Source organism: Hibiscus syriacus, unplaced genomic scaffold, assembly GCF_006381635.1.
Source record: "Hibiscus syriacus cultivar Baekdansim isolate YM2019G1 unplaced genomic scaffold, ASM638163v2 tig00110710_pilon, whole genome shotgun sequence".
NCBI classification, from domain to species: domain Eukaryota; kingdom Viridiplantae; phylum Streptophyta; class Magnoliopsida; order Malvales; family Malvaceae; genus Hibiscus; species Hibiscus syriacus.
Window position 1 is genome coordinate 254,451 of NW_024062832.1, and position 18,064 is coordinate 272,514.

Consider the following 18,064-nt stretch of genomic DNA (forward strand, 5'->3'; position numbering starts at 1 on the left):
TAAAATATGAATTTTGCATTCAACCATTCAGTTTTTAGAGTTTCTAATGAAACCCAAAATTTTTTTGAAAAATTTAATTGGACCTTTCAATTTTTATGTAGATTATCAATTTACCCTCAAAATTTTAAAAGTTTTAATTATACCCTATATTATTTTGTCATGATCCACCATCGAACATAGTAGATAAACTAAAAATAAAATTTGAACCTTCTTTTCAGGGACATACGTATATGGAGAGGGGGAACGGCTCCCTCCCAAAAGTGTTGGTCTAATAGCATTTTAAGTCCCCCATTAATTTAAACTTAAGTAAATCTAAAGTTTTGTCCCTTCCAAAATTTTAGATTAAATACCTAACAAACTCTTATAATTTTGAATTTAAATATATCATCCCTCTTAATATTTAATTATAACTTCATCTATCTCTCATTTATTAATACGTTTAATGGCGGAACACAATGGAGGCTAGTGGAGGCCACGACCCCTCAAAAATTTTAAAAATTATAATTTAAACCTTTAAATTTTTTAACATTTAATTTGACCCCACAAAATTTTTAGAAATTCATATTAATCTTTAAATTTTTTTAATGTTCTTAATTAAACTCCTCCTCCCATAATTTTAAAATTCTCATTAAGCCTCTCAAAATTTCAAAAATTTTAGTTAAACCCTAACCTATTTTAAAATATATATATATATTGAACCCTTCGAAGTTTTTAAAATTTTAATTTTAAACTTTAAATTTAAAAAAAAAATTAAATTAACCCCCTAAACTCTATCACCAAGCTCCTCTACCGAATATGTCGCTATCGAGAACACGTGTATAACTGTAATTGGCCGAAATAGAAAGTGAGAAATGACCACGGAATGGTATTCCCTTGTGGGGAGGAAAACCTAAAAAGATTCCGAAAGAATTAGAATTTAAGAATCTGAACTCAAATCGAAGCCAATGAGTCATATTCTCAGCGTCTAAGAATTTTAATTCTTAAATTTTGTGGAGGGGGGGGTTTGTTTATTCTTCTCTACCCAAAACCGCAGACAATGGGTTCTCTTCCTTTTTAGCTTAAAAAAAATAGTACTCTTTGGATGCCTTTTCACCATTTCATTGGCTGACAGCAACACCAAACTCACTCGATTCGTCTCCTTTGCCACTTCAATCATCATCTCCTTCTATACAACGTTTAAAAAGTGTTCAAAAACTTCTCACCATATATTTTTTTTTGGGTAAAGTACATAAATGGTCCCCAAGTAAAGGACACTGCTTTATTTAGTCCATCTACTATTAAAAGTTATAAACTTGTCATCCGACTATAGGGTATTATTTTATTCATATGTTCCAACTCGTCCTTTTCCGTTCAAAAATTGACAGTCGTCTGAGCTAGATGTTAACCTGTTGACTGAGATATGATAAAATATGATCCCAAAATCGTTTGAGCTGTATTTTTAGGATTGACCCTCCGTTTATATATATATCGTCGAGCTAGTGTTTGAAATATTATGTTGTCGAGTCAGTGCTTGAAAGCAACGACAGTGTCAGTGGACATCAATAAAATATAATTTTATCATATCTCAATCAACATGTTAACATTCATTTCATACAACCATAAAAAATTTTAACGGAAAAATACGAGTTTGAAACATATGAATAGTTAAGTGATAATTTACTAGTCAATTATTCTGAGTCGTATCTTGTAGAGATTTACCAATCTAATTTTTCCTTGTAGAGATTTATTTCGGAGAGAACTTTCCAATCTAATTTTTACTACTCATAAAGCATGATCCAAATTTTTTTTTTTACTAATTCTAAACCTAATCTTAATCCTACCTAAAGGGAATGAGAAGATGAATTATAGGGGAAAGAAGGGGAGTGCTCCTAGTAGGTCTAGAACTCATGACGTAAAGGGATATAAGGAAATAAAGATGAGCAGCTTGGCCGATTGACTAAATATATTTACTCAACATGATCCGAACTTCTAATCTTAAAACTTAACGTCTCATTCCGTTAAACCGACTAATAATTGATATATGTATGTATATATATAAATAGGTTATGATAAGATTATTCCAGTTTCAGTTGAAAGCAATGATATTAATTTCGTTGCATCTGATACATTTTTCATGGCCAAAGAATATGATTCCAACTTTCATGGGGTGATCATACAAACTTTGAGGTTGGCTCATGACTACTAGCCCCGCCGCCATCCTCATATATCCTCAGCTTTAACCCTATTCTCTTATAAATATTAATCCTCTATTCACGATTTTTTAAAAATAATTTATATTTATGAAAGGGAAAAGAAAATTTTACTCTTAATGTCTATTGAACCCATAATTTTAAAAAATTTAAATGGTATCAACCGAAAACTTTTCATAATCTATTCTAAAAATCGTTCACATCCTCTATTCTAAAAATCGTTGATATACGCTCCAAACTATGTATACGTTGTCAATAAATTTAAAAAATTCTAAACATATATTACTTTATAACCATCTTAAATAATCGTAAAAAACCATATCACCTTAAATATAAATTAATATATGACTCAATGGTACTTTAGGTAACGAACTAAATATAAATTAATATATGACTCAATGGTAATTTAGGTAACGAAGTAGCAGGGAGGGGAGTGCTCCTAGTGGGTCTAGAACTCATGACCTATAGAAATATGAGAAAATAAAGATAAACAACTTACTAACCAGTCATATATATTTACTTAAATAAACTATGAAAAATTAAAATATCAAAATGAGAAAAATATATATATTCCAAGAGTAAATCGTGAATTAAATCTAAACATTTCAAGATTCAGATATTATGTGCATGATCTTTGAACACATGGAGGAATAATGTGAGTGTGGTTCTAGAATTTTTCTTTTACATGATCTCTCTCTTTCTCTAATATTAATCATACATTGAAGAACCAAATCATAAAAAGAGCAACCATATATATCCATTGACAATGGGTCGTCTACATGCATAGTTGCAGAAAGAAGAAGATGCATACGTTGTGCTTCCCAGTAGCCGAATATTAGATCAATGGCAGCTAAAATTTCAAAGGAAATTCAAATAATAATGGAATAATATACATATCATAAAAGTCTGCAGCATTTCATGTAACTATGTCTCACATAATGTTATAACAAGTTTAAGTAAGGAAAGGGAATTATCTTATTAGGGTTTGTAATGGTTTTCTCTTCTTTTTTTCTTTGATCGTCGTTAATCTCTATTTTTCTTCATCTTTATAATCAGCGGCGACACTAATCTTGAAGTTGGTTGTCGACCGTTAGTATTCATTATTTTTTCTTTATTTTATTATAGCATATCTTTGTTTTTTATTGTTTTTAAATTTTTAATAATTCTACCTTTATGACCCGTTTTTTATTGTTCGGTCGTTGTTTTCGTTTATCATTTTTCTCAAAGTTGGATTTGACATCGCTACGACTGATGAAGATGGCGTTTATTTGTTATCATGCTAATCTTCCATGTTTTAACCCTCGAATAGTTTTTTCATGTCGCTCGACTCTGATCCGTAGTTTGTTGGTGGTCTTTCAATATCTTGACCCCCTTTTATGGTTCATTTGTCGATGTAGGTAAATGTTCTTATCTACATTTTGTTTAAGTTTATTTGGTTAGGGTTTTTTTAACCTTTTCCTTATATGATCCTTGTTTGATTTCAAGTGACAAGTTTTCTTGTGTTAATGATTATAGAAAAATATTCTTATTATGTGTTTAGTTTACAGTTGTTTTAATAAAATTGGCTGATTCTATGAAAAAAAGTAAGGAAAAACTATTATTGTTTGAGTTTATTACAACTTTTTAAATATGAAAATTATATTAGATTTGAACCTATTGAGTGACTTTAGTGGTTAAAAGAAATGTTATTCTCCCTTGAGATCGAGTTTGAACAGCTAAGTCTACAGGGTATGTACGTTGGCCAATCACTAAAAAAGATAATAAATATATAATATCATGTAATCACCCTAGACTATTCAAAAGCGATTACATAAATCAATTGAACTACATTTCGAGTTTAAATTCAAATACTTTAATATAAGTGAAATTAACTCCAAGATTCCAATGTTAGGTCATGGCATATGATAGTGATCACTTTATTTTTTTTGCAAATTGAAAACCTAGGACAAAGTGGCCCTAATCTTCTCCCTTCCCAAACACCATCCATCAAGGCTGTCCATTTCATGCACATATTCCCCAAGCCATTTTCATTTGTCGCGGCAACCCAAGTTGTAAAACTATATCCTGTTCAACACTAGGGTTCCTGGTCCAACTGCATCTTCCACTTTTTCTTGCTTTTCTCGTTCTGATCTTCTCCTCCTTCAGTTCCTTTCAGGGATGGATCAAGGAGATATTGAAAGACAGTCGAACCTCTTAAACAATTTTAATTTTTTATATATAATTTAGATATATTTTATAGTTTTTTGTTAATGATTTAATTTCGTATCCTTCGATTTTTTTAATCGAAAGTACGCCTAAAGAGGCTAAAATAATGGAGAGGGGTGTGGTGGTCTTTTTGCGTCTAACGTAACATATTTTGGACAGTCTTGAAGGAGCCGATTTGGTAAGGCCATCGGCGACGGAGTTACCAGACCGTGGAACCCAACGTAAGCAAGTCTCCCATGCATGGCTACGCCAGGCAGCTACAGTTCGGACTAGTGAAAGAGGACTATTCGCTACATTTTTTCCCTAATTTTTTTTAATTCCGTGCCTTTTAAATTTCTAATATAAATTTTTAAAAATTCACTCGACATAAAATTATGTTTTCGTCTCTCATCCTTTTATTTCTTTTTTTATCATATATCATCATACCTTAAAAGTCGAAAAATATTGGGTGTGTTTATTTAAAGACAGAATGACAAAATTAGCACATATCTTTTGATAAAATAGTCATTGATTTCTATTATTTTAAAAAAATTACTTTGACTCCTAACATTTTATTTTTTATTTTGATGTGCGTTCAAGATGTTTATTCTTCACTACCGACAATGATGTTTGTTTGTATTTTCTATTATTTTACGTTGTTTGGTTAATTTTTTTAATTATTTTTCGTGTATTGAGTTTTTTATTATTAAGTGACTAGTTCTCTTCGATGATTTTTATTATTAAGTAGTTAGTTCTTTTAGATGATTTTAAGAAAATAATTTACCGATGTAATTAGTCGGTTTTAATTTTGATAGACTTTTCTTTTTTGAGATTATAGTTTTGTTATATTTCTTTTTATTTATTCAATAAAATTAAATATTTTTATTAATTAAAAAAGTATTTTTATGTGAAAATATTTCAATTTTGTTAATGAATATCTTTGTCGTCAATTTAATGGTAGCAAATAACAAGATTGAAAGATCAAACCTTTGACAATAAATTCATTCATAATAATTTCAAACATACATTCTACTGAAAATGCAAAGAATTATTACATACACACACGTGTGTGTGTGTATAAAGCATTTAATCATGGTGGAGGTCCAAATCCAGGTGGCCCCGGTGGATCCATCGGACCACCAAAACAGTCTCGGAGCAATCAGCAGCAGCACAGAAAGTTCACACTGCAAAAAGATACCAGTTAATACTTAAACAACTTGCAATATTAACATTAACAATTTTCCCTTTGAGTTTGAGCACAAACTCCAGGTTAAACTTACCAAGCACCAATGATGTCACAAAAACCGCCGAAAAATCCCGGTCCCGGGGGCAGAGGGCCACCCCATCCCGGAGGCCCTCCCGGTCCACCTGGTCCCATTTTCTTAGTTTGTGAACTTGCACAACAATGGAGGGAACCAAAACAAGAAAGATTTAAACTTGTCTTACAAATAAAGGGTAAGATGCAAAATTTTGATGGCAACTAGGGTTTTATAGGAAGTTATCTTAACCTAGAAGGATCCATCTACCAACTCACATGTGTATGTGCCATATTTGGACCCATAATTCTCCAACCACTATTCTTAAAACTACCATTCTCAAAAGCTGCTTCTTCATAGTCCCTCATTGAGGGCAATAGATTTTCCTTTCACTTTGACCTGTTTTGCCACCATTTTAGGTGACCATGGAGTAAATAGGTTACATATAATTAATATCATCGATCCAACAACTGTATAATTTTGGCCATTTTTATCGCTATATCAAACCTGCAATAATTTAACAGAGAGAGAGTAACAGATAGCTAACTTTGATCCAAAACTACTGCTTCACTTCAATCTTATGCAAGGTGAAACTATTTACCGGTTGCCTTGAATGAAGGGCTCATCGCCACGGCGGTCACTGAGAACTGAAGAGGAGTCATTATCCAAAATGTCATCATGTCGCTTCACGATTTCTGGATCAAAGAGGAAACAATCATAATCGTCAGTCGTAGTATCTGGCTATTCTCTGTCAAGTGCGCAATTAATCCAAATGGCTTGAACTCACCAAGAACGGCAAGTTGCGAACGCCAAGAGGCATTCTTCCAAGGAGTGAGGCAACTCGATGAGAGGATCAGTTCACTGATTTGAATGAACAAGACAACAATCACCTGTGGAGAACATGTTTTATCGGATAAAACAAACATATAGTGCAATACATTGAATATTTTGGCAACAATAAAGGAACAATTAACCATAAATATCAGCCAAGGAAGAAAGGGATCCAGAAAAAAGAAAATATACATAACAGTGGTAACTTATACTTAAAGTTTCAACAAATTAGAGAAATTCTTGGGGGTAAAAAAGAATGAAAAAAGTAAAGAAAAATTGATTTCAACCCTTGAATACATTTTTTAAACAAAACAATACATTCTTCTAAAAAAAAAAAAAAAAACCTATTAAATATACTTGCATTAAGCAGCAGTTAAGACTCCATGAAAACAATGTCAGCAAAATGCATTCATCTGCTCTCATAGATCTCTTTCTTTATGTATGCAGTGCGAGTTTAAAGTATGCTTTTCTTCCCTTTAACAAGGAAGTCGCCACTTTTGTCCTTTTGGGATCCTGTAGGAGGCTTAGATGGTCCGTGTGAATTGCCTGCAACATGCTTCTTTCGCCTTGGAGCACCCATGCTGGTAGAGTCTACCAATGGACCGGACCAAGTTTGGATAGGTTCTTTTGAATAAGTGAAAGACGTGGAGCTGAAAGGGACATCGGGAGGAACAAACGATGGATCAATGTGCTGTGATGCTCCTAAAGGAAAGCCAAGCCTGCCGTCCTGGTGCGGTGGGGGAAACTTTTCACTTTTGCTCTTTGCATTCGCATGGTTAATTAAGCGTCTTCTCTGCTTCACAAGGGAGGAAAAAAAACCCCAGAGAATTAGTTAAAACATCAAAACTACATAATAGTAGTAGTTGACAAAAGTAAATTATCACATACATCAAGATTAGACTGAAGCTCAGCATTGGCTTCTGGAGCAGGAATCCCCCTTGCACGATCACATGTCCGAGTCTTTCTCGCACCATCACCCTGGGCTTTACTAGCAGCTCTGAGTCTGCAGAATTATACCAGAAACAGAAAGGGTTATACTAGATAGACACATGACGGTGCTTTCAAATGCAAACTTGCGTGGTCAAAATTCAAATGGAACCAATAATGAACACTGAATGAAATACTAAACTTTGAAGCCACCGCAGTAGCTCTCATATTGAACAATTCAAATATTATCGCACATGGTTAACAACACTAGAGTATCAACCTTTCTAGAAAAAAAATTAAAGTTCCTCGGGAAGAATCATTTAACACATTCCAGAATTAAGTAAAATAAGATCCAAGAAAACCTGAACCCATGTATCTGTGCATGCAAACTGCATCAGTTAGTTTATACGATTCTCTCTATCTCTGGAAACTACAAACAAATCGATGGGAAAGGAGTTTTAAACAAGGCATGTGCCTAAGGGTCGATATCGTTCTAATACATATGCATAGAAGTGGATATACCATCTCCTTTAGTCATCAAAATCCAATGATTGAACTCTATATAGTGGAAAAGTAAAATAATTGACCTCCGAGCTTCATCATCTCGTCGTTTTGCGTCCATCTCTTTGCTGGGTGGATATTTTGGGAGGCTCGAAGGCTCACAAGCAAAAGGCTCCGTATTAAAGAACTGGACAATAAAGATAAAATGGTAAAAAAAAACACTTCTAAGAAAGGGAATCCTTAGATATATAAAGTCAAAAGATGCCAAGAGAAGGTAGAACTTTATATTGTTCACATAAATCAAACAACTCACTTCACTTCTCAATGCAGCAGTGGCAGTCAAACGTTCCACTGGATCAATTGCAAGTAGAGTGTCAATGAGGGGGCAGCGATGATGCTGGAAAATCTTTAAATGTCTCTTTTATGCGTCTTTTATATGGCTCTTGAGGCCTAAATAAGGTTGCGTTTGGCAACTTTGATTTTTTCCAGTATTCATCTGATGGTGAACCACATAACTTGTATATTTTATGTAGTTGCTCTACCTACTCGATCATAAAACGATACACAAAGTTAGTAATTACAAGTGGTGGTACAACTACAAAAAATTGCCTATTCATGTTCAACATGCGGTGAACAAAAAAGATAGGATAAATTTTCAAGATTTGATACTGCAATTTCTTGGTTGCAACAGAGTAGCAATTTTTAAAAAAATTTAACTTAAATAAACAAGCAACGATGCAAAAATATCCTCCTATATTCTTGCACAGCCATATGGGAAATAATGCAAAGCATGATGAACTGAACATACAGAAAATTAAGCAAAATCTACCTCTGTTCGACCAGGCATAATGGGCTTCCCAGCCAAGAGCTCAGCTAAAATGCATCCTGCACTCCAAAGGTCCACGCCAACACCATAATCTGTAGCACCAAGAAGAAGCTCAGGGGCTCGATACCACAGAGTTACCACCCGACTAGTCATTGGATGCTTGCGGTTTGGGTCAAAGAACGTTGCCAACCCAAAATCAGCAATCGTAAGAACTCCTCCATCATCAATAAGAAGATTAGACCCCTTAATATCACGGTGAAGCACTCCACGGTTGTGACAGTGCTCAAGGCCAGAGAGTAGTTGATTCATGTAGCATTTAACCTATGAACACACATTTTAACCATACTTCTAGGGTCACTACCTAACCATACATGTAAACCATGGGTTTTACAGTAATTTAAATCAAAAGCCAAGTTGGAGCTAACCTGCGGCTCTGAGAACTTTACTATTGGGCTTGCCGCAAGCCCAGCCAAATCATGCTCCATGTACTGAAATACCAAATACAAACTGCAAGACATCCTTGAAGTAACTAAACCTTCCAATTTTACAACATTGGGATGATCCAACCTCCGCAATATGAGAATCTCTCGAGCCATGAATTTCACGCTCTCGGGTTCAAGATTATCAAAACGAACCTTCTTTAGTGCAACAATTTTACCTGTTACCATATCTTTAGCTTTGTACACGTTGCTGTATGTTCCTGAGCCAATCTACCATCAGTAAGGAATGGTAAGTATCTGAATCCAAAATACCAACTTCAAAAGCATCAACAAATGCAGAAAGGGCAATACAATTAAAATGCATTCGAGCTGATGTAACAAACGGCAACTGCTTCCATTTAAAGACAAAACCATCCATCCATATGCCATACATTAATAAACAAAGAACACAACTAGAACAACATATATCACTATCATATCAAAACAAACTACATTTTACAACATCATCACGAAATAAGGATAAATAACACAAATATTGAACGAAAACAGAAACCGGCCACCTTATCGATCTTCTCAAAGGTGTCAGCCTTCCGTGGAATCCATCCATTAAGCGCCTCCCCGCAGGCATCCGATAGCCATGAAGGCCATCCAGCTGCCACCTGCTCTCCTCTCGAATGCTTAGGTAGGTTACTCAACCTAGGGTTTGCCTTTGACCTTCTTCTTTCACCCTTTTGTTTCCTTTCCCCATCAGATTTTTCCTCCTTTTGGGCACCATCATTTTCAACCACAACACCACCATCATCGGTCTTCGAGACTGGGACTTGCTCTACTTTCCTATTGGATTCAGAGGTAGCATTTCTACTGGCTCTAGACTCTGAAACAATCCCAGAAGATACCTCCCTTCCAAAAAACACACCCCATTTCTTAAATCTAGGCCTCATTTCCCAACATATTAAAATATGGGTCTTGCTCAAAATGAACAACAAACCGACAAAAGATTAACTACCCACGAATCAAGCAGCTTCAGGAAGTGTGATCAAGCTGATAAATCTGCACTCTAAAAAAGCAAAAAAAAATGTTGACTATTATTTGAAATCACTAGAAAATAAACCCAAGTAAACTAACAATCTAAACTCTAACATAAGCTAAGAATTCACTGTGCAAAAAGAAACATAAAACCCTACCCTTTTCACAGCTAGATTTGGGAAGTTCAAGATTCAGCAAGAAATCAAAAACAGAATGAAAAAATATGATCTTGGAGATGAGTAGAAGAGGGAAATTTGAAAGGTTCCAATAAGAAAGCTTGGGAAGTCAAATGCAAAAATGATCTGAAAGTAGAACAAAGAAAAAATTATAAAAAAAAGTGTCTTTTGATGGAGTTGGGTTACTGGGTTGGGTTTTTGTTTTTAAAGAGAATGAAAAATTGATACTTACTTTGGTTGAATCTGAAAGAGAAACAGAGATTTTCTAATGGCTTCAGTGTTTGATTGGTAAACTGGTTTTTGCCCTCTTTTGTTGCCTGTCCTGGACTTTTCCCCTTTTATTTTTTTTATTTTTTATTTTTATATATAAAAAACATTTGAAAAAAAAAGGAAAAGAAAATGAGAGTAAGTATAGATCTAATTATTGTCATTAGCTACTAAAGCTAAATGTATTATGTATGAGATAATTTTTTTAATTTCATTTTTTAAAATAATATATATTTTTAAATTTATATTGTTTAATTTAAATATAATAATATGTTTTTATTAATTAATAATTCAAACTAAGTTGAACTAATCCATTTTTAAAATAAAATAATTATATATTTTGACCTGAATTGAACCAATCTATGATCTTCAGGAATAACAACGATTCTTTTAACAATTTAGGTGTTAAATAGTGTCAATTATACTTTTAAATATATTTAAAAGTAAATTATAAGACACTTATATTATTTAAACATCATTTGTTGAGTTGTGTTTTTTCTACTGATAGACTGATAATGTATCAAATAATAATTTTATAAAATTAGTTATAATAGAATTTAATTTTAATTATGGTGTGAGTAATTTTTATTAATTAATAATTCAAACTTTGTTGAATTTAAATATAATACTATGTTTTTATTAATTAATAATTCAAACTAAGTTGAACTAACCCATTTTTAAAATAAAAATAATTATATATTTTGTCCTAAATTGAATTAATCCGTGATCTTTAAGAACAACAACAATTCCTTTAACAACCGAGGTATTAAATGGTGTCAATTATACTTTTAAATATATTTAAAAGTAAATTATAAGACACTTATATTATTTAAACAACATTTGTTGAGGTATTTTTCTATTGATAGACTGATAATGTATCAAATAATAATTTTATAAAATTAGTTATAATAGAATTTAATTTTAATTATGGTGTGAGTATTTTTTTTAAAAAAATAAATAAAATAGTCAATTGATCGTTTTATTCATAAAATAAGTAGAATATTCCGTTGGATTTTGCATTAAATTATTGAGGATAAGTTGAAAAGGAAAGGTAAGGTGAAATATGCAATTATTTAAAAAAAGGAGACATGTTTAGTGGATTGGTTACTTGACATATTATTATTGTTTGGATTGCTTTCAAAGTACTATGTTTTTTTAAGTACTTTAATGTTATATATATATATATATTCCATTTAATATTATAAATTAATAATTCTATAATATAACCAAGACAATATTATAAAATATGATTCTATTGTTGTTTGTTTCTTCTTAAAATTTAAATTTAACTGTATTTTATTTTTAATTTTTCTTACTGCATCCAAAAGGTACTCAAATGATCGCTTGAGTGTGTTCGATTTTGTACATTGACTAACTTTCAAATGAAAATTTTTATCAATCCAGTATTGCAAATTTTTTTGAGTGCATGTGGAGTGATCTCTCTTATACTCATATTGTGCTTTACATATTTGATTTGTCGAGATTGATTTTTAGACACCTTTTAGATGTGAAGTCATGGTTGGTTGGTTTTGATTTGGATCGACTAATAGAAATGTTTGATGTTGTTTATATATTGGTTGACTTGCCTAGACACATGAACTAGTACTACATATTACGATAAACTTTTTTTAGCCAACTAATGTTGGTACAAGTGGTTAGAATTTAAGAATTTTAGATTGTAAGGCCAAGTTCTAATCCTACCACTATTACTCTTGATGGACAATCTGTAAATTCTTATATAAATCCTAATTGAGTCTTATGAATGTTCTGGCCCTGGACTGAGGAAACCACTTCTGACCTAAACTTTCATGTACAAAAAATTAAAATAATAAACTTTATTTTTTAGGGTTATATATTATATTTAATTAGTCACATTGTACATGAACATCATTCAATTAGTTAATACAATACATATGTTTTATTCATGAAGAATAATGTAGTTTCGTTGAATCAAAAATTATCTTTTTAAATTAGTAAATTATTAATTTGTATACTAATTAATATCTCTTTAAATTAATAAAATTACTTGATCCCGACATTATTAATTTATAAAGGTTTTACTTTACATTTTTCATAATTTTAAAACTGTTTGTAAAATATTTTTTTTGATGAGATTGTTTCAAATAATAAATCATTTATATATTAAAAGAAAGGCTGGATTCAAATCAAAACAGTAATTACCCTTTTTATTTTATTTTCCTTGTTTTCTAAAGAAGATAATACAAAGCTAAAAAGTACTTAGTCCCACGATGATATTACTTTCTCTTTTTTGCTTTTTCCTATGACAATTTATAAAGGGTATATACATACATATATATATATATATATATATATATATATATTATTTCAGTCTTAATTTTGTAATTAAATGGATTGTTGGACACGAAAGGAGAAGAATAGGTCAGAAGATCCAATGCTTACCATAATCCATTTCATTAGCTTCTAAGTTTAGTTATTCATCTTGCTGATATTCTCACTGAAAATGAAATACCAACTAATGATAATTAGTTGTTAGTTAGAAGGAGTACAGCTAAATTCAACTGCTTGAACCATAGCGGTAGTTATGTAGCAGTAATGATGCCATCCAAAACCGTTATTGTATGACTATAATACCCATAATAGCGTTCGTTATATTTGTAATCGCGATAAACACAACCGAAAACACAACCACAATTTAAATTCTTATCCTTGACATGAAGAGTAACTAGTTAAGACATTGCATAAGAAAAGAAAGTTCTGATATTTCCTTGCAATCACAAAATTAGGTTTGCTCTACCATATAAATAGCAGCTCAAACAAATACCACATTTTACAAGCACAACTGCCTACCTAAAGCCCTCTATTTCCCAAAACTTGTTTGGCAGCCAATCACCAGTTCTTTCTTGTTTTCCCCCTCAATCACTTTTCTTCTTCTTCTTCTTCTCTTTCTTGGTCTGCACTTCGGGTTCTTGTTCAGCATGCTTTCTCTTCTTCTTTTTCCTCTCTCCTACTTCAACATTCTCGTCATCGTCCTCGACTTGACGTTTCTTCTTTTTCTTCTTTTCCTTTTCCTTTGGTGCAGCAGGTTCTTCACTTTCGGGTTCATTTCCACTTGCCTCCTGACCAGATTTCTTCTTCTTTTTCTTCTCTTTCTTCTCTTCGCCGGCAGGCACCTCCACTGCTTCCTCTTCCGGAGAAGGTTCGGCATCGACCTTTTTCTTCTTCTTCGGGACAGTGTCTTGCTCATCAAGAGCATCAGAGTCTGTTAGTTGCCCGATAAGTGAATCTGCTGCAGGATTGTAGGTCTGTATAGTGAAAAAAAGAGAGTATCAGTAACACCATTTAAAGGACTAAACACACTAAATATAACAAATGATGAAATCAGATTGCACAAACCTTAGCAGGAGTTATTAATCCAGCTCCCTTCTTCCTGTCCTTATCATAGACTTCTATCTTCGGCTTGCCTTTAGCAGACCCGGCAGAACGTCCCAATTCTTTGCCTTCAAGTGCCCTTAATCTTGCCTCAAGCTACAAAATATAGAGTATGAGAAAATACCTTACACTTATTTTTTTGGCAGGGTGATGGGATGAATAAGCCAAACACACGTTTATGGTTTACCTTGGCTCGGTTCTCAAGTCCCATAGAGTTATCTTGGTCATCTCCAAGAGCATCGCATCGAATTGCCAATGCAGCCTTTGCAGCAAGAGACCTGGAAATCTTTCCCTTGTGCTTTGGTGCTGCCTGACCAACCAAGGATGCATGGTAGATCAGCCCGTATTTTGGGGTTGAATGTTTCGTCTTAAGAGCTCTAAAGAGAGCCTTTTCAGCACCAAGAATCTGAACAGTACTTCCAGGCTGTTTTGCAAGATTCAATAAGCTGCCACCGTGAGCGATGAGGCGAGCACCAACAAGTTCACCGACAAGAGCAGTCAAGTTTGGTGCAACGGTGTTCATCCTGCTCTTCAAATAATCATAGAGCTGAGCTCTGTATTCAGAAAGATTTAGAACCTGATCGCATAGTTCTTTGATGTTAATAAGATCAAGGTCATTAATTTCAGTTCCCATGGATATAACTGCTGCCTCCTTCACTTCAGTCTCAACCTCTTCCAGTAATATCTACGAAAATTCAAGCACGAAAAATCTTTAAAATTGAAGAAAAAAGTTTCCTTCAAGTACTTCGTGTACAAAATTTTGCAAGACGATGATAAACTTCATATTGACTTATTGGAACACTTGGTGATAAAGCTCAAGGTATTAGCTTTATGAATAGAAGATTGAGAGTCTTACCTCTGAGAAGTCAAGCTTTGCAGCATTAGCACGGTCTCCCATTAGCTTCACCGCCTTTGCATAAAGGATATTATCTTGTACAATCTTAGTTAGCTCGGGAAAATGCCAACCATACCATTCACGAACCCTCATTGCATATGTGTTGAGCTCTTTATCAAGATCATCAAGCAAACCAATGGCTTGAACAATCATTGTATCAACCTAAAACAATACAGGGATAGTATACCATCACAATAGTCCCGATGAACTACAGCTCTTAACAATATGAAAGTTCTTTAGAACAGCACAGATATCAGATAGCTCACAAATTCCACCTTTTATTCAGACACCACCTACCCATGTTAATGCTTCTCCCAAAGTCGAAATAAGAGAGAGACGAAACTGGTGTAGTAGAGATTAGCTTTTTTAAAGAAATGTGAACGGTAAATTCCTTTTTTAAGCATCGAAGGACTAGCTCTACGAAAATGGTCAACTCATTTTACAATTTTTTTAATGCTTTCATTCAGTGATCAACATGTCATTAATGTCAAATCAAACAAATGCAATGATCTACTAGACTGTAAACTGAAATTCTATCTCATTAAATTAAACCAACTTATTATATAATTTTGTCGTTGGAATTGTTTAATATAAACCCTTCCATTCAAAAGGAAATAGATAATGCTCAATAAAGTTCACAAGAAGTAATCATAACAATTAAGTACCTTATCGGCACTGAACTTCAGCTTGTATCTAGAGAGGCTATGAGACAAACCGAGACTCATCGGAGCCAAGTCTTGTGCACCTAAACCCGATATGAGTTCTGACAACTGAGTTCTCACACCTCTAAGCAACTCCATAACAGCATTATTGTGAACACAATCAATTTTCTGCAGACAAGTATTTCCACTAAATAAGATTTCAACCGAATGGAAAAGCAGAATATCACCATAGAATCCACATATAAAGAGAATAACAGACCAGTTTTTCCTTAATTGCATTTCCAAGCTTTGAATCAGCCACTCCCAGCGTTTCACCATCACAATGTGCTCGCAAGAATTTACGAAGACCTTTACTAGGTGTGCTTTCAAGTAGTTTTGTCGCTGCTTCCAAAGCTTCTGCTGTGTTTTCAAACTTGGAAAAGGCTTGCAATGAGACAACCTAATAATGTTGTTTAAATATCGGTCAGCTCATAGTTAAAGAAGATCCATAATAAAAATGTGCTCAAAAATCGTTAAAAAAAAGATAACCTTTCTTGCTGAATCTGTAGCCAAGAATTCCTTTGACAAGTCCTACAACAACAAAACTACAAACATCAATCTAAACTCCAAATTGAAAAGTCACATAAACTAAAAAATAAAACCATTTAATTTCATTCAATCAAGGCACTTTTCCACATCTCATAACGACATTATATATATATATATTGGTTTATATAAAAAATAAGTACCTAAAGTATATCATCTTTTTCATCTGAGTACCTAAAGTATTTTTTAGTCAAAGTAACTAAAGTTATCATTTTGGTCAAAATAGGTTCCTAAACTATTTTTGTCAAAATAAGTACCTAACACATTCAATATTTTTCATCCAATTTCTAAAAAATTTATCACTTTTTTTTATTAGTTTGGAGCGAGTACAAAGACCTTAAGGAATAACAATAATTCCTCTATCATCGTGGTCGCTTGGTTCGAGCTAATTTAGGTATTTAAACAAAAAAGATAGTATACTTCAGGTACTTGTTTCTGATATAAGACACACTTACAGACACACACACACACACATATATATATATATATATTGATTTCCTCCTAAAGATCACAAGATATACCTCAACTTTATTTAGCTTTCCTTCATCCAATACTTTGAAAAGGGCAAAGCCCGCAGGAGTCTCGAACAACACAAGCATTTCTCAATATTCTCCAAAAAAGACCTAAAAACATCGTCATCGCAATAAACTTAATTAACAACATAATCAAACTTCCCCAAACATGATAAAGAATCAAAATTAGGCGTTTATAAAGGATCCCATTTGTGTTGAAGTTACAGTAAATAAAACCCACCACCAACCACAAAGTATAGCAAAGCAAAATCAAAGAAACAAGCTAATGAACAGTGAGGGAAATGGAAGCCTGTTAAAGAAAACCCTAAATTTCGTTTACCTGACTCTCTTTCTGGACTGCTGCGTTATGGAGGATAGAAGGAAGGGTTTAGGGTTTTATGCCACCGCTTATATTGCTCAACGGATGTTACGATTTTTGCAGTAGGGTTTTCCCATTTTTCTTAAAAAAATGGTTTGGTAGAAAGATCTATTAGGTCCTTCTTAATTTTAAAATTTGACAACTTGACCTTCATAAAAAAGTAAATTAATTATATCAATTTCGAAAGTGAATTATTAGAGAAAATTAATATTTATTTTAATGTTTTTAATTATTCTTATATGATTTTGATTGATTTAATAATAACATTAATCTTTAAAACCATTGACGCTTGTGTAATGTATAAATTGTGTTGAAATTGACATAATATTTAAATATTAAGATATTTTTATAACAATAAAAATCATATAAAATTAATAGAAATTGACACGAACAAAGCGCCCTCAGTTATTAAAGAAATGGTTGTTATTCTTGGAGGTCCTAGGTTTGAGCACCAACGATTGTAGGGTATTTGAGCGAGCATTGTCAACTAATTGAGAGTCTTTAGAACATATACTACCGCTTGTAAACACCATAGATTAATAAAAAAAACCTAATAGAAATTAATAATATTATCATTATATCTCGGTCAATAAGTTAACATTCACCTCAGACTGTTTTCATTTTTTTAACGGAAAAGGTCGAATTTAAAACATACTAAATAGTCGGGTGACCATTTCGTAACTTTTAATAGTTGGTGACTCAACAAAACAACGTTCTACAGTTGAATGACAATTTTATAACTTTCAATAATCAAAAGACTAAACAAAGTATCACCCTGTAGTCCAGGGACCATTTGTATACTTTACCCCAAATTTTGGCTTTTTGATGGTTCATAACGTGAAATATTTGAGTAGATCTTTACCGTCTATGAACGGGATCAATATGAGTAATTCAAATGAATGAACAATTATGAAAAAATAAATCAAATTTTATTTTAATCTTTTTACTGTGTTTAATTTTAAAACTTAATCTTTATATTTTAATTTAATATAAATTT

The 18,064-nt window shown here is 32.8% G+C and overlaps 2 protein-coding genes and 1 pseudogene across 2 annotated transcripts; all 3 read right to left on the bottom strand.

The window, feature by feature from the left end:
• Positions 1 to 5,659: 5,659 nt before the first annotated feature.
• Positions 5,660 to 6,726, bottom strand: LOC120138838. Its single transcript, XM_039154239.1, has 3 exons — positions 6,417 to 6,726; positions 6,231 to 6,324; positions 5,660 to 6,028 (listed from the first exon to the last, which is right to left on the bottom strand). Exons 1-3 carry the CDS (start codon positions 6,652 to 6,654, stop codon positions 6,019 to 6,021), a joined length of 342 nt encoding a protein of 113 aa, XP_039010170.1. The 5' UTR covers positions 6,655 to 6,726; the 3' UTR covers positions 5,660 to 6,018.
• Positions 6,727 to 6,787: 61 nt separating this feature from the next.
• LOC120138836 lies at positions 6,788 to 10,647 on the bottom strand (annotated as a pseudogene).
• A 2,869-nt stretch (positions 10,648 to 13,516) lies between these two features.
• On the bottom strand, positions 13,517 to 17,058 carry LOC120138837 (probable nucleolar protein 5-1). The gene is made up of 9 exons (XM_039154238.1): positions 17,035 to 17,058; positions 16,698 to 16,803; positions 16,120 to 16,161; positions 15,851 to 16,030; positions 15,595 to 15,759; positions 14,891 to 15,091; positions 14,222 to 14,719; positions 13,999 to 14,130; positions 13,517 to 13,907 (listed from the first exon to the last, which is right to left on the bottom strand). Exons 2-9 carry the CDS (start codon positions 16,773 to 16,775, stop codon positions 13,518 to 13,520), a joined length of 1,686 nt encoding a protein of 561 aa, XP_039010169.1. The 5' UTR covers positions 16,776 to 16,803; positions 17,035 to 17,058; the 3' UTR covers position 13,517.
• Between the last annotated feature and the right edge of the window lie 1,006 nt (positions 17,059 to 18,064).